The sequence below is a fragment of the Pyrgilauda ruficollis genome, unplaced genomic scaffold (assembly GCF_017590135.1).
Source record: "Pyrgilauda ruficollis isolate IOZ18807 unplaced genomic scaffold, ASM1759013v1 scaffold22, whole genome shotgun sequence".
Lineage (NCBI taxonomy): Eukaryota > Metazoa > Chordata > Aves > Passeriformes > Passeridae > Pyrgilauda > Pyrgilauda ruficollis.
The window spans coordinates 4,414,736-4,431,299 of NW_024521428.1; the positions used below are offsets into that span (position 1 = coordinate 4,414,736).

Genomic DNA, 16,564 nt, shown 5'->3' on the forward strand with positions numbered 1-16,564 from the left:
AGCAGATCAGTGTCTTTGTTGAACTGGGGGCTCTGGAGCTGGATGCAGCACTCCCGGTGGGGTCTCATGAGGGCAGAGGAGAGCGGGAGCATCACCTCCTTCACCCTGCTGGGCATGCCTTTTTTGCTGCAGCCCAGGATGTGGTTGGTCTTCTGCTCTGCGAGGCCACATTGCCAGCTCATGTTGAATTTGTCCACCAGCACCCTGAAGTCCTTCTCCCCATGGCTGCTCTCCATCCATTCTCCTCCCAGCTTGTGTCCATGTCACTAACAGATGTTAAACAGCACCAGCCCAAAATCAACACCTGGTCTCCACCTGGACGTGGAGTCATTGGCCAGTTTGAGTGCAACCATCCATCTAATTCTTTATCCACAGAATAGTCCATCTGTGAAGTCCATGTCTCTCCTGATTAGAGACAAGGACGTTGTGCAGGACAGTGTCAAATGCCTTGCACAAGCCCAGGTAGATGATAGCAGTTGCTTTTTCCTCACCACTCTTAACTGCTGCTGTAACCCCCTTGCAGAAGGCCACCAAATTTGTCAGGCATGATTTGCCATGGTGAAATCATGTTGTCTGCCACTAATTACCCCTTATTTTCTGTGTGCCATAGGATAGTTTCCAGGGGGATCTGCTCCATGATCTTGACAGGTACCGAGGCAAAAGTTACTGGCCTGTATTTCCCTGGGTCTTCCATATTTCTTTTCAAATCAGTGGTGAAATGTGTCACAGCAGTGAATTCTTACCACTATATGGCAAGCGTAGTCTAAGTATATATTTTAGGATATATAAATATTCTCATGTTTTCCAAAAAGTGCTCTCACTATTTGCTAAAAGTATTATTGTGAGTGAGCAAATACTGTGTGTAAATCCTAAATTTGAGTCCTCAGTGTTCAGTAAGGTACTGAAGGTGCCAATTGCTTGATTGCTGTGATCTGTTCCCTTTCCTAGGACTAGGGAAATGCATATAACTGCACAACTTGGGAGTTCCTCTTTCAGAGAGAACAGTATATTTGGATGAGATTCACCTAATCTACATGATATGTCATCAGTGACATATATATATATATATATATATATATGAATGATTGTAATAGATATCGAGGCTATCTTTATCATCAGAGGTACTCCTAGGACATGATTAATTTTAGTGTGAATGCCAAAATCAATTGTAGGAATCACTTTCTAGAAATTACTCTTTGCAGTGACTCAAAATTACATTAATTTACTCTTAAACAAATGAGATTTGATGTGCAATTTTGAATTTCAGAATTGCAGTTTATCTTCAGAATCTGTTTTAGGCTCTTACGTGACTTTCTGGATTTCAACAATACTTACTTGCATATTATTTCCATTGCAAAAATTCACCTCTCATGGACCTTAAACAAACATGGTGGCCTATTTTCTATCATATTTAAAAATTCATTAAATATTCCAGTACAAATCTACCCTTAGTTTTGAACAGAGATATTTCAAGTTATTTAACATTTAGCTTTTGTGTCCCTTTCTTTCTTGTTGGATACATATTAGAAGGACATTCAGGCATATTTGCAATATAACAAAAAAGAAAAAATACAGACATTCAGAAGTTACTTTAAAGTATTATATGGATATTTATTTTAATTAGATATCTGCTTCATCTTCATTTTGAAGAGTGTATTTATCCATTTTACACTGAAGTATCAGTAATTACAAAAGTTTTATTTCAGTGCATGCATTCTCTCATTTATGCTAATGCAGGTTATGTTACAAAGAGGACATGAAATAAAGCAAGCGGATCACCTTCAAGGCTTGACACCTTTATTTAGTCACTGGAAAAGGACAGAGACTGCCATAAATGTGAGACTGAGAATTTGTTGAAGGTATTAAGAAACACATTCTCAAGTCCTCAGTAAATCTCTACTTGTGGCAGTATAAAAAAAAAATCATCCATCCACGTGAGTTTGGGAAGTCAATTTGGAAGAGGAGGAATATATATTTTTAGACTATATCTCATATTAAACTACTAAAGCTATAACTACCAGGAAGAACAGCTAGTTAATTGTAAACAGAAGGATGCATAAAATGGGAATGGGCCAATAATAGAAGTTTTCTAACCAGATATAATAAGAAAGTGTTTCAAGTTTTGTTTCTCTGCTTTAACACTATATCACCATATTTTTTAAGGGGGTGGTTGCTGATCCAGAAATCTTGCAAATATTGAAAGAATGTGAAGAACTTGAGTCAACATGGAAAATAAATGAATGTCATGGCAGAAATTCAGGGTAACTTCAAAGTTTTAACAGCTGAGAGAGAAAAAATTCTCAGTCTTTATGAACAGGTAATTTTATTTATATTTGTGTGATTAATTGAAATAGCAAGGTAATGTGCATGAAAAATATATTTTTTTGGCTTCATATGAAAGAAAAAAAGAAAGAATGCAAAGTATTTGTTTAAAAAATATTTTTTTAAAACTTATGGAAATTCTGTGATTTGAATCTGTCAGTTCAATACAAGTTTGTAAGTGCTGTCTTGAGTTAAAAATGCTTTCCTGAATCAAAGAATATGTGCACAAATGCTTACTTCATCTTCGATATTACGCAGTTTCTGGGATGATCTACTTTACCAGCCACAGGACCCAGTAATATATTGATTATCTATTCCATGTTTCTGTTATTCTACTGTTTTTAAAAACAGGCACAGGAGGAGATTTCCCAGCTCTGTCAGGAAGCTATAAAATGCCCCAGGACCCCTAAAAGCATCACTCCTGTGACAGCTCAAGCTGTATTAAGACACATGGAGATAGAAAGGAATACAGCACTGTCAGATTGCCAAAGGATGCCTACAGAACGGGGTGGCCTCAGGGAGCAGTTACAGGTTTGATTCTGTCCCACCCCACCTCAGCCCCACCCCACAGGTTATTTAAACTGGAAACTACCTAGCAGTGTAATTACAGTTGCTAAGAATTTCTCTTCTGGTCCTGAAGAAAAGAATTAATTGCTTTACAAGTCTGTGGTGAGTTGAGACTTGTTTTATGTGGGATTTTGTTGTTGCTGTTATTTGATACAGATTCCCCAAGAAGCTGCGTTTAATGAAAAGGCTCATTTGGAACAGAGAATTGAAGAGCTTTAAATGACTATTCACAATGTAAGGGAAAGTAATTGTTTATGGAATTGAAAATATAATACAGGTGATGCTCCTGGTTAATCCTGCAGCACCAGCCAGTCTGCTATCAGGAAACAACAGGCTGAGAGCAGTGCATGTTATTTACCAAGACTCTTTCCCCTCTACTCCGCTCTGGTAAGGTGCCACCTGGAGAACTGTGTTAGCTCTGGGGTCTCCAACATAATGATGACATGGACCTGTTGGAGTAAGTCCAGAGGAGGCCATGAAGATGACCAGAATGGGCTGGAGCACCTCTCCTACAGACTGAGATGGTGGTGAGGCCCTGGAAAAGGTTGCCCAGGGAAGTTGTGGATGCCCGATCCCTGAAAGTGTTCAAGACCAGTCTGGATGGAGCACTCAACAACCTGATGTGATGGAAGGTGTCCCTGTCCATTGCAGGGGGCATGGAACAAGATGCTATTTAAAGTCCCCTCCAACTAAAACCATTCTATGATCCTGTGATTTTAAGACTGTACCAAACTTTGACAGTGTTCCCTGCAATGATCTTATATCCAGGTGAGGATAGGCATGTTTCACCTGGAGTAGAAGTGGCTTAAGAGGGACATAAGTCCTACCTGCCAGTAGGTTTGATATCAAGGAGTCATTAACAGGCTTTTTACTGCCGTGCTTGGTGGAAAGACGAACAACAATGGGCATCCATTGAAGCCAGAAGGGTTCAGGCTGAATACAAGGCAATACTTGCTTCTCATGAGGGCAGTCGAGCAGTCCCCAGCCCTGGAGATTTTCAAGACTGGCCTGGACAAAGCCCTGAGCAGCCTGACCTCAGAGATGGCTCTGCTTTGAGCAGGCGTTTAGACTAGAGACCTGGAGTCCATTCAAATGTGAATTATCTTATGACTATGTATTACTAAGATCTGATGCTTCAAAGCTAAACGTAATTGCACTCTTTTAGCAAATAGTTTTTAATATGGTTACTTGTGTGTACAATTGTTTGCTAACAAATGGCACTAAAATAGAAAATGGAAACATTAAGATAATGAATATAAATCCTAAATTTACTTACAGTCTTGGTAGAACTTGATTTTTAAATAAATTAACCATGCTTTCTGCAGTATATCTTTCTTCTAGATCTTAAGGTTATAAATTCTGGTTTATCTTCTTTCTCTGCCTCAGCCTTCTAAAGCTCCTACCAAGCTTATAAATATAATACCACAGTTTATAATATTAAATGGAGTGCATCTGATATGAAGAATACACTGTAGGCTGAAATGGCTCTGAGTAGTAAATTAACTTTAATTACACGCCTACATATGACGTGTAGGGAGCCCTGTTTTAGGTACATCATCTTATTTCTTCAGTTCTTTTGGTACCCTTTGAGAGCAATACATCAACATGAAATTTATGGCACTAGTCTTGAAGAAGCTATTGTATAGCAGAGGCTTACTGACTTGCTCTTTAGAGGCCTGACCTTTGATTATAGTAACACAGAAATTCGGATTGTACAGAAATTAGTACTGAAAAATTTGGTAAAGGAGGAGAGTATTTTTGTGAGAATTTTTGTACTTTAAAAGATGCATTTCAAATCATTTAGAAAGGACAGTCCTTTGAACGTTAAGTGTAAGTATTTTAATAAAAAGATAGGGGTTTCTTTAGACTGAAGATTTCAGACCAGCTTTGCTGGAGTCTGTGCAAGAGGTTTTGGATCTGTTCTTTGTTTTAGCTACAGACCTGAAGGTCTCATGGTGGTAACTTGGTTACATAGTGCTTTATGCAAGTGTTTTACAGTGATTTCTCTACCTGGTTATTGGCATAGGCACGTAACTTAATAGAGGGCTAAAGCCATTATTGGTCATGTTGTGTCCCAAACCATGATTTTTCCCTTCATACACTCATAATAATGTTTTCTTCTATGTTATTTTACTTTTAATGTTGATCAATGACAAACATATTTGCCCTTGGGCAATTTATATGAATAAATGAAAATATTCCCAGAGATCTAAAAGATGGGAAATTGATTTACCTTCAAAGGATGTGAAAGTCACATTTCAGGTGTTTGCCAACTATCTTCAGGAAACTGATAGTTGAGTAAATGAGATACTTGGACATTTCTACTTCAGCAAAAGATTTGTGCTAAAAACAGAGTAAAAATTGAAATAAATTCTATAAATCAGCTATTTTTTTTTGTTTGTTAGCTGTTAGTGTTTGATTATATTTATAGTTAGATAGTGAACAGTTAGAACAGATGTCTAAAGTGGCACTGATGAAAGACACCATTGATTCTCTGGACACTGAAATGAAAAGATTGACAAGTACTGGATTCTGAAACTGAGTTGACAGGAAGCTGAATATGCTTCTCTTAGGTAAGTAGAAGTATGTAATTGCTTTAATTTGACTAGTAACATCAGCCTGGACCTAATTGGTCCTCCAATCTAAACACCATCACCATTGGCTAATTAAGAAACCACCCTTTGGTAAACAAATCTCCATAACACATTCCACATGTTCACAACAACAGGTGCAGCAAGTGAAGATAAGAATTCTTTCTCATTCTTTTCTCTGATCTTCTCACAGCCTTTGCCAGAAAGCTGGGAAAGCTGTGTGCTGCTCTCTATAGCCAGAGAGCTGCTGCCGCACCTGTGTTCACTGGTTTTTGTAACTTTTATAAGGCTCAAAGGGAAAGGAATTTATGAAAGTTGATTATGAGCCATCATTCATTTTGGAATGAAATTGTTTTCCTCATTGCTTATTTATATGTAAATGTTCTTGTCTTATTGATATGATGATATGGTGGAAACCACCTTCAGTGAAAAAGTAAAATTCATTTAATTTAGAGTTAGGAGCTTTCTATTAGAAGCTACAGGGATTGATGGGTTTTGGTAAATATAATATGAATAATTTTATTTTGATTTTTTTTAAAATAAAAACAGGCAAATGTGTAAACTAGTGAATGTTGTATTGTTAGTTTTAAAGATCCATTTCTTACTCTTGGAGCCTTTTCATGAGGGGAAGTAAAACTGAATCTTTGTGTAGGGCTTATTGTCTGCTGCTCAACTGGAGTTCCCAGTCATGTTCAGAAGCATAGTGGGACTAGACTTGATCAAAGCCTTTAGGGAATAAAACATATGTCAGTGAGTGCTGCTTTATAATAAATTGTCAGATTTATGAACACTATTGAATTGTTGAAAACTAGGTGCTGCTACTGAAAGATCTTTTTCTTTACACCCCCAAACCAAACTGATGATTCTTTTCAGTTTCTTGAACAGTGTGAGAATCATTAATATTGTTACATTTGAACAGATCACTTGCTTATAACTTGAAACAAGTCAGGCATTCCAATGGATGTCCCAGGGGATGGTTTTTATTATAATTATTTTTGTGACTTTCTTATAATCACCTGTTGCAAAGAATTTTTTTTACTTTTCTGTATTCTTTACACAATTATTCAGAATTTAATATACTGAGATTAAAGTTAACATTAATAAAATATTCCAAACAGTCTAAAATAGACAGAAAAATCTCAATTTTTGATATCTTTTGCAATTTTAGTGAACTTTCTAAAAGAAAAAAAAAATCAGTGTTTGAATTCTCATGTTTAATACTTCTGCTTTTCCATTTTATTGACTGAAAAGACAAAACTGAGTCTTTCAGAGATTCAGTGAAGACTTGTGAAGTAAAAACTTGAAATGCAACTTAACCAAGAGAAAATTATGCATTTAGACGAAAAAGCTGGTGAGTGACAGATTCAATTTTCATAATAAAATTCAATAGGCTAATTTTCATATTCTGCAGTCATCTTTTTTTTTAATAGGTTGAAAGAAAAGGCATTGAAGGCAAATAAATATACTTCTGAAACTTTTAACATTTTGAATGCAAAACTCTTGTTTTCTTTCATTATTGAAAGGTTTTTGCATTTTAAAATTACGTGACAGAGCTCTGGCAAGTGTAAGTTTCAGTGACAACACATACTGTATTGATGTTCCTTCAAGAGCTACTTTTGGAAAGAAGATACTTGAAATGGTGGGTTATAATACAGCCTTACATTATCCACTGTATATTTTATCTCTGTGCGGTTCCTACTGAAAGTAGTTAAAATATTTCAAGTGTCATCTCATGCACACATAATACTCCTCCACTGATATGTTTTCCAGGCAGCTAGAAATTTAGCTTAATACCTGTAGGAGTTAATCACTTTTGTGGATGATGTGGGTTTTCTTCTTTTTCTTCAACTTCTTGCCTTCATTTGGGTTTTCTGATACTTGATCTGTGCACTTGCTCTACTGCTCACTTGAGTTTCTCTTCCTCTAGAAGTGCTACTCAGTTTTAAAGGAGCAAATTAACTGTACCTGATGTCAGGTATATAGAGCTTTGAAGTCATTAAGGGTCCCTTTTAAGTGAAGAAAAGTCCTCCAGGAGATTCATGCCACCCCAGTTTTTAAAATTATTAATTTGACCTCTCTCCCTTCATTCTAGAGGTAGTATAGCTAATGGCTTTAGATCAGGTGTTTAATTCTTAGGTGAGACCAAAATTTAGGTGAGACCACTTGCATTCTAAATAACTTTTCTCCCAAACATACTCATTTTTTCTCTTAAGTGCCCTCCTAGAAAAGGTGAGGGTGGTAGTGGCTTTGACTGCCAAAGGTTCACCAGGAATCCCTTCTTCACCTTCTCCTGGAATCACACTTTTTAAGGATTATGTTAGCTGGTACAAAATGCAGCTTCCTGATGCTCCCAGCTACTTTTGAAAGCTTCAGTTTTCTTTGCAATACCTGGATGCCTGTAGAAGCAGTTGGAAAGAAAAAAATCTTAGTATAATAGGATGAAGTACTTTTTAGTATGATTTCTTCTGGAATATGTATTGGTTTCTCCAGGCCCTTCCATTAATTGAGGTGATACTCCAAGTATTTAAAGTATTATCATTTCTTTGCTTGGGTTTACTGGAAAGTTTCCAGAACACCTTTCTCAGTAACTCAGTAACTCACAGCCTTTTTGCAACACGAATGGGCTTTCTCCACAGAGCCTTCCCCAAACTACCTCACCTTCCCCCAGTTCTTGCAGCTGAGTTCTAGCAATTTTGCACAGAATAAATTTCTGAACTGTGCAGTTCAAGACAGCCTTTCTGCAGCTCTTTTTTCTTTTTCTGTTCACTTTCTCAAGCAATAATTCTCAGAAGTTCTGTGTCTGTTCTCCTAATAGTTGTGGCTTTATTTCTCCTGATTGGGAGATACCCACTTGATTAATTAGGATGCAAGAAATTCTGTAATAATTAAATTACTTAATTTATCTGTCTTCTACTTTTAAAAATATAGGCTTTTAAAAAACTAATGTAAAAAGAGAATGGAACTGATTGAGCTCTGCTTGTTAAATGGGACAGGCTGGTTTATGACAATCTAGCTGCTAAATAAACCATCTTTTTTTTTTTCTTTTTTAACTGCTGCATTCCTTTGCAGACATTTTTATTCTTTCTAAGAAGATTTCGTATTATTTATAAGTAAAAAAAAAAATCACAAATGAAAAATTTGGTTTATAAAAATACACATAATGTACATTTCACATAACCTTTTAAAACTAATTAATAAAACCATAGACATTAAATACACACTAATCCTTTTTTTTTTTTTTTTTTTTTTAAGGTACAAGCAGTATACTTAAATCTTAGGGAAAAAACATTCTTCATAGGTACTATATAAAAAACTAGCAAAGTACCAAAGTACCAAACTGAGCTTGATGATATGAAGTTGAAAGCCCAGGATTCAAACAGAGATATTTTGAGGCTGAAGAATGTGCTGAAGTCTAAAGTGAGTATACAAATTAAAACTGTTGGTTTTTAACTAAAAATGAAATTTTTAGATATCTCCATAGAAGAATTTCCTTCCTAACCAAAACTCATTTGCATTCCCTTAATTTGGTTTTAGTAGTTTGGACACATTTTCATGGCTGTTTTTGCAGTACAGAATTAATGTAGAATATTTCATTATGGTTTTATATATATATATATATACACACACGTGTGTGGTTATTAAACTTGAAAATTCAGACAGGGAATAATACAGAGACTTGGAATACTTTTATCTTTATTGCTTTATGGGATTAAAGTAAAAAGGAGTATTACTGCACTATATTGCTATACTTTGTATGTCTAATGTTAACCTACCCATTCTTAACAGATCTATTGATCATTAAAATGTACTCATCTTGGACAAAACTCTGGTTCTTGAGAAGTCTCTCAATGTTTTCACTAAATGGCAGAATTTTCAGTGGAAAGAGTATATGCAATACCATATCTGTAGATCTATAAATATCCCTATTTTTTGGAGCTTACTGTAAATTATTAAATAAATAAGCTTTATGTGTTAGGAGAGAGAACTGTGAGCTCTTATCACAAAGCCTGTGAACAAGGAGAAAGTTGGGAAGCAAAATGCCATGAAGCAGAAAGAGGCTTTTCCTTTTAGACTGGCAGTGATCAGTGCAGTCTGAGAGCCACAGTTGGAAAGGGAAAACAGAGTCCCTTAAAACACAGATGGAGCAATTGAGTTGAAGTCATTCTTTTCATAGTTCACCCTTGAAATGGTCTGGTAATATTTTAAAATTATGTTTAATGCCACTTCTATTTCAGGGAGACTTTTCACCATGAACTGTATGCATTTTACTTTATATAATAATATGATTAGAATTCCAATTTTTCACGCTTGGGAAAAAATCTTAAAAAAAAAAAATCAAGGAAAACAAAAAAATTAAATGCTCTCATGTTTTGAAATCCCTGATCAAAGGAAAACAAAAAAATTAAATGCTCTCATGTTTTGAAATCCCTGAAGGCATAGTCATACACAAATCAACTCAGCATACCTGAATCATATCAAGTACTTTGTCACCTGTCACGTTCCTGTCTCTGCTCTTCTTGCTTTGAGCTTGTAGCCTACTTTTTACTGCTTTAGATGTCCCAAAGAGCCTCTTCCCACTTGAAAATCTGAAGAACTTAAAATAAAACTCATAGCTTGGCTTTGGAATTACATTGTGAGCATATAAATATGGTTTGGGGGCTCTCCAATTTTTGTTGCAGATCATCTGTGCTTCCTGAACATCACATAAACTGCTGAGGACTACTCAAGAGCATTAGGTACTCTAGAGGAACCAAACTGTTGCAGTTCATAAAGTGGATGAGAACACAGCAATAGCAAAACAGCACAGGGAGGTGTTGTAGCAGATTTTGGCATTCCTTGAAGATATAATAAAACTGGTACACGGGTCCAGTTTGTCCAACAAGCCTGAAACCAGCAGACATTTCATCCTTCTAATTCCTTCCCACATGCCTGCTATTAAGCACAGGAATAAACAGGCCTCTTCATGAGCACTATGTCAACATACTGGGTCAATTCCAAATGTCATATTCCAGTTCATACAGTTACATGCAAGGCACGGATCTAAACCACAGAAGTTTGTATTCAAAAATCTTAATGTGCTCGGCAGTGTTCTGTGTTCCTTGTGCTTTTTTTTTTTTTTTTTTTTTTTTTTTTTTTTTTTTTGGTGAGACAGAGCTGGAATTAATGTGATGTGCTCCTTTAAAATAATCTCTTTGTATGTAATTCCTAGTAAATCCTTCAAGCAAATCACAGTGCCTTACCTCTCACTTTGCTGTGTTAACCTCCCACACTCATTCTGCCACACACTGAAACTTAAGGAGTTGAAAGTGGCTGACCAGGAATATCACTGGGCAAAGTACATGCATTTTTTAAAAAGGAAAAACCTAGGTCATGCTAATTTGAAATGTACAAAATTCTTAATGCTTTTAGTCAGACCTGCTTCTGCTGCCTTGTGGAATCCACTTTAATGTGATCTCTTAGTCATGCCTGAATTTAATGGTGACAGCAGTATAAATATGACTGTCAGAATCTCAGTATTCAGAGATCATCCACATACAAACCCAAATTTTATTGCTAAAATAAGAGGCTCTCATCTGAAAATAAAATGCAGTCCATGGCAGAATTTTCAACCTTATTAACTGTGCAAAAGGAGTAGAATTCTAGTAATAGAGTTTAAAACGCCAGAAGATAATTTTGCTGTCAGAAGCAAGAACTCTTCTAATTTTTATATACAGGAGTTATTTAAAGAAATAACTTTAAAGTTTACTGTAGAATAAATTACTGCAACCTCTTAAAATCTGCTCCAATTACATAGATATATTTTGTAGGATTTTGGAAGCTGTTTTATTTTTTTTTTTTTAGTAGAACTTTATGTTGCTTTACTGTAGCATTTAACAACAGAAGCAGCATACAAGTCTCCTATTTCTGCCTTAAGCAACTCTCTTGTGAAAATGGGCAGAGGGCCTCAAAACATGCATCAGGAGAGAGTCTCTGTACTTGAAAATGTCACATTTACACCAAATTTTACACCAGAACTTTGCATTAAAGTAGATGCAATCAAAGAACAATTAAAGTAGCATTTAATTTCCACAGCAGAGAAGGTAGAAAGGGTATGTGAAATATATTAGAAAAATAAGTTTATGTTAATACTACACTTAAGGGATCCAAATATACTTTAGGATCATGAATGATCACTTTTTAAAATTTTTAAATGTTTAATTTGGCATTTCTAAGGGACTTACTCCTCAAAGGGCATGTAGTTGAACACATTTTAAAAAGGACACTGCTTCCCTGCTTTGCAGGGCTTTACTATGAAAAGTAGTCAGGGCTTAAAATTACTGTTGTTTTCAAAAATTATATCTTGGATTTTACATCTAGTCACTAGGTAAGCAGAATAGATGGAGCAGTTTATTAGCAATGAAACTTGGTGTGGACTTTAAAATGATTGACTAATTTAGGAAGCATCAGTATCTTTAATATTTTCTTAATTTCCCTTAGAAATCAGTTTTTGTTGACCTTGATTTTTACAAAAACTATGAAATTAATGTGTGATACACACATTTTAAAAAATTCAGCTTGGATAAACTTTGAAAAGTTGTTCATACATACTCAGATTATTCAGGTATTTTCAGCATGATTGTATTAGTGACCTGTCCATCCTCTGCTCCAGCTGAGACAATTTCTTGTTCTTCATAGGCTTCCAGCAGTCTCTTTAAACCTTTATGCCTATTGGAAGCACAGTGGGTAAAGCTGCTGTTTGCCAGTTGGTTATGTATTCCAGCCAAATGTGTGTGATGTCTTTTGTATCCTTGTGAAATCCTCTATGATTCTTTTGAAATGGAAGAGTTCCAGCATATGACATTTATCTGAAACTTTTATGATATGGCTAAGCCTCCCTGGATCCTTCTGTGAAGGGGATTGCTGGGACTATGGAGAACAGCAACAGTTTCAGGAAAGAAAACTGCAGAAATGCAGTTGGAGAGTTGGAGAAAAGTCAGACATTGGGAAATTCTCACTAATTTTTCTGTATCTTTCAACCAGTAGTCTTTCATTGGCCATGTACAACCTTCAGATAAGGCTCTTACTTTATACAGCACAGAATCTGCATTATTAGATTGCAGCATATTTATATTCAGAAGAGGAAAGTAAACCTGATTCTGAATAATATTGTTCTTTTAATGTTTCTGATACTGTTTATTTTCCTAGATCTTCTTCTGTCTACAGTTTTCAGTATTCTTTTTTTTCTGAAATACAAATGTAGAATATCAAAATTGTTTCTCTGCAAATGAACTAGATTTTTGAGTGACATAGAAAATGGGATCTTTCAGAATTAAGAAACCTTTCAGTTTAGTTTGGTAAAAGAAAAAAAAACTGAGCATTGTTGTGCTTAATGTAAACTAGGCTTGAGTAAAATACAGATAAAAGTGTTGCAGCACCCCAGACTCAGTGAGACTATAATGCATGTATGAAAAGATGAAGTGAAAATAGCATCGAGTTTACTTATACTAAGATTGAAACAGGCAGTTTTCTCTGTCCAATAGAATGCCAGTAAGCTTGATAGACATACACCTGAAACTTTAAAATCTTTGTTTATCGGCAGAACAAGTGTGCATCAAACCATTCTGAAACAGAGCTGCTGAGAAAACAACTGGGAAATGAAAAGGCATCTATGAAAAACCTGGAATCTTCACTTGTATCCAACTGTGAGAAGGAATTTCAGTCACAGAGAGCAAACCAAGAGAAAGTCACTGAAACTCAGTTTCACATGGAACAGCTTGCTTTAGTAGAAAATAATCTGTGAGTAAATGACCAGAGGAGTATTGCAATTTTTTTCATTATTTCCAAGAGTATTTAAACAGAGGTGGTTTTATATCTAGCTGCATTTTCAAATGGCCAATGTGCCTTGACTATATTAATAGCAGAACATACCAAGAACCTGCTTTGAATTGCTCAGTTAAACCCTAATAGACTCTTCTTCATAGTGTTATATTTTCCTCCAAAAAATGTTCACAATCTCATTTGCATAGCACAGCTGCCCTTTTGATTTTGAATAATTGCATGTGGCTACATGCTTGGAGAATTACTGTTGCTATCTAATTAATGTGTATGGACTTCACAGTGCTGTGTAGAATCAAGATTTTACTCACCTCAGAAACAGAGCAGCTCAGAGTCAGAACTGGATATCACCAAAACACAGCTGGGGACTGAGCACTTTGATAGGCAAGTATATGTTTTTGTATTGTGCTTCCTGCAGCTAATTGGGGTGAAATACAGTATAGTACTAAGACTTAGGCTAATTAGTCAGATAAACAACGAAGTTTGAGTTTGCACTGCTGTACATCTCCTATGTGTTTGGAGACTATTCATGTCACTAAATTTAGTCTGTTTAGCCATTATATGTGCTGTCTAAATTAGTTATGTAGGTTGCATGTGTAGCCAACAGAATGAGACAGTGAGATTAACTGCCCTCTGGAATAGCCTGGTTTAGGATCAGGTGGATCACTTTTCTGAAGATACTCCTCTCTCTTCACTCTTTTGTACTGATACTGTCTTGATGCAGGTGCTTTATAGCCTACTAGTTCTCTGCACCTCTGGAATGATTTTTGCCTGTACCAACCCCCATTTTCCCAGGTACTACTTGAAGTGCTGTGGGTGGTTCCCAAATGGCAGAATAACAAATAGATATATTTTTAATTTTTGCAAGAAGATAGTTTAACCATATGTAGGACCTATTTCACATGATTTGGCCATAGCACCAGAGAATGGTCTCTGTCCTACTTCATGAATTAATTTTTCTGTGTAGTCTTGGTGTCTTACAAAGATAAGATAGTTTTCTTATCTTTGAAAAAACAATACTTCTCTATTTCATGGGTGTATTGAGGATAAAATATTACAGTTTTGGGTATTATTTTGGATACGTAAAAGAGCGAGCTAAAAGAAGCAGAGTGATGTGATTATAGCACAGGTCTGAGAATGAGGTGTATCATTTAACTAGTAAATTGTTGATATTCTGTTCTCTCATAAGTAAGGACGAGGGGTCTGAAGAGGACATCTCTGGGAAGATCATCTTCTTCATGGGAAGAAATTAAGCAGCTTCTCAGAGCCAAAGTATTTTTCTGTCACTGGCAAGTGAAAACCAGAAAATTTGCCATATAAGAAAAATACTATCATTAATACTATCATGTTAGTACCTAATGGAAGCAACAGCTGTGAGTAGTGACTGGTTTGTTGTTAGTTTGAAGAAGTGGGTATGTGCTATCCTTTTTATAACAGTGGTTGGACTAGTTCTACTTATTTACTGCCTTGGTGCAGAATGAAATAATGCCTGAAATTAGGAAGTGCCAGCATTGTCAGACCTTGAATAGGCACCAAAACAGTGATACCAGGAGGCTTGAATCCATCAAGCTGGCTTTTTCTTTACCAGCCAGGAAAAGCACCTCCCCATCCCTCCCATCTCTCTGACTGCAGAAACAGTTTGGACTCCCATGGAAACAACAGGTTTTAATTATTGTCCTCTCCTGGCTGTGGTGACCAAGCACAGGGATTGCTGGGCTTGCTGGACTGCTGTTGCTAGAGCAAGTCCTTTTATTGTCCCTAGATCCAGCTCCCTGAGCCAGTGCTGAATGTGATCATTCCCCAGCAGGCTTTAGTGACCTGCTTCAGTGGTCCACTCCACAGGTAGGTCTGTGGTAATGGCTGAGCCGCACTGAAACCCGGGGTTGTTGTAGCCACCCTACCTTGTAGCTTCCCAATCCAACACAGACTAGATTCTCCTTAACGTAAACAACTGACAGACTGAAACCAGGATCCCAGAGAAGTATGTACCTTCAAAACTTTCCAATGGATTATCCAGTCCCACATACTTCCTTCCCATACAGCCAGAAGCAGGAGTTATGGATTGATCTAATATCCAGGCCCCATCTCTTGCACTCAAAGTGGCTGGACTTTGCAACTTTCCCTTTGGGGATTCCAGCATCTCTTAAATATCCATCAATTTCAGGCACTTCAGTAGACTCTAGTCCACTGGCCTTGCCAACTCAAACAGCACAGGAATACCACAAGCAGCACTGTACTTACTTTTGAATAACCATAAAATTAGGCTCTTCCTCCGTGGAAATGTTTACAGTTTTTAGTTTTAAACCTGCAGTTACCATGGATATCTTCTGTCTTTCAGGGAAAATTGAGACAATGGATACATAGAAATAAATCTCAGTAAGGGAATAATACAAAGAGACTCACTGATCTGTCTTTCAGATAAGTATTTGATGAAAACTACATTTCCTTTGAAAATAAAATTTAGAAGCTGACAGCATGCATAAAAAAAATATTGCCAGTGGAGGGGGAAGAAGTCTCAGTTCATGACTTGCTTTTGAGATGATTATGTGCTTCCAAGTTTAATTTGTTCACTAAGATTATTTCCTTTGGCACTTGACTAATCTTTGCTATCAAAGGCTTCTCTAAGTATTAAAAATGGCTCCCAATAATATGAGGCAAGTTTCCTCGGGTCAGCGAGCTGGTTCTGGTGCCCTTAGGAAGAAAACACAGCTGTGCACGACAATTATTTTTTAGCTACTGCCAATCCTTGGTAGAAAGTTCAGGGAGTCTTCATTCCTCTGATAGAATTGTGTCTACTCCTCCTTCATCTGAGTACAGTGTAGCTCTTAAATATCTTGAAAGAAACATTGTGTCACTTGGAACAGTTTCATTTACTTTTAATTACCATAACAATTTCTTCTATTTTTGATACTTACAAAGAGAAGAGGAAACAATCCATGTAGTCACCACAGTGATACTTACAATTATGGTGCTTTTTCTATTTGCATTACTCCCTTTACAGGGTGATAAAATTCCATTCTAAGAAGTAAACTTCTGGCTAAATAACAAATGAAGACTAATCTTCAAGCTAGATTAGGAATTCAATTCCTATCTTGCTTGATGTTCCTTTTTATTTTTTTATTTTTAATTTTTTTTTTCTGGTTTAGTGGGGGATTTTTGCTTGGTGTTCTGTTTTGATTTGATTTGGGCTTTTTTTATCCTGGTTGGCCTTACATGACTTTGGCACATGACTAGGGTACAATGAGTTTAAAAATGAAGTAAGTGAGCCA

General features: G+C 36.3%; 1 protein-coding gene across 1 annotated transcript; it reads left to right on the forward strand.

Annotated features, from left to right (window-relative positions):
- The first annotated feature begins 635 nt into the window (after nt 1–635).
- On the forward strand, nt 636–14,548 carry TSGA10 (testis specific 10). Its single transcript, XM_041468413.1, is given in 19 exon segments — nt 636–648; nt 1,768–1,934; nt 2,164–2,246; nt 2,248–2,317; nt 2,674–2,853; nt 3,046–3,123; nt 5,321–5,406; nt 5,408–5,434; nt 5,436–5,462; nt 6,716–6,831; nt 7,705–7,709; nt 8,779–8,811; nt 8,814–8,901; nt 9,457–9,531; nt 9,534–9,630; nt 13,056–13,256; nt 13,579–13,622; nt 13,625–13,679; nt 14,485–14,548. Coding segments are annotated over 19 exon segments (1,509 nt in total).
- The last annotated feature ends 2,016 nt before the right edge of the window (nt 14,549–16,564 follow it).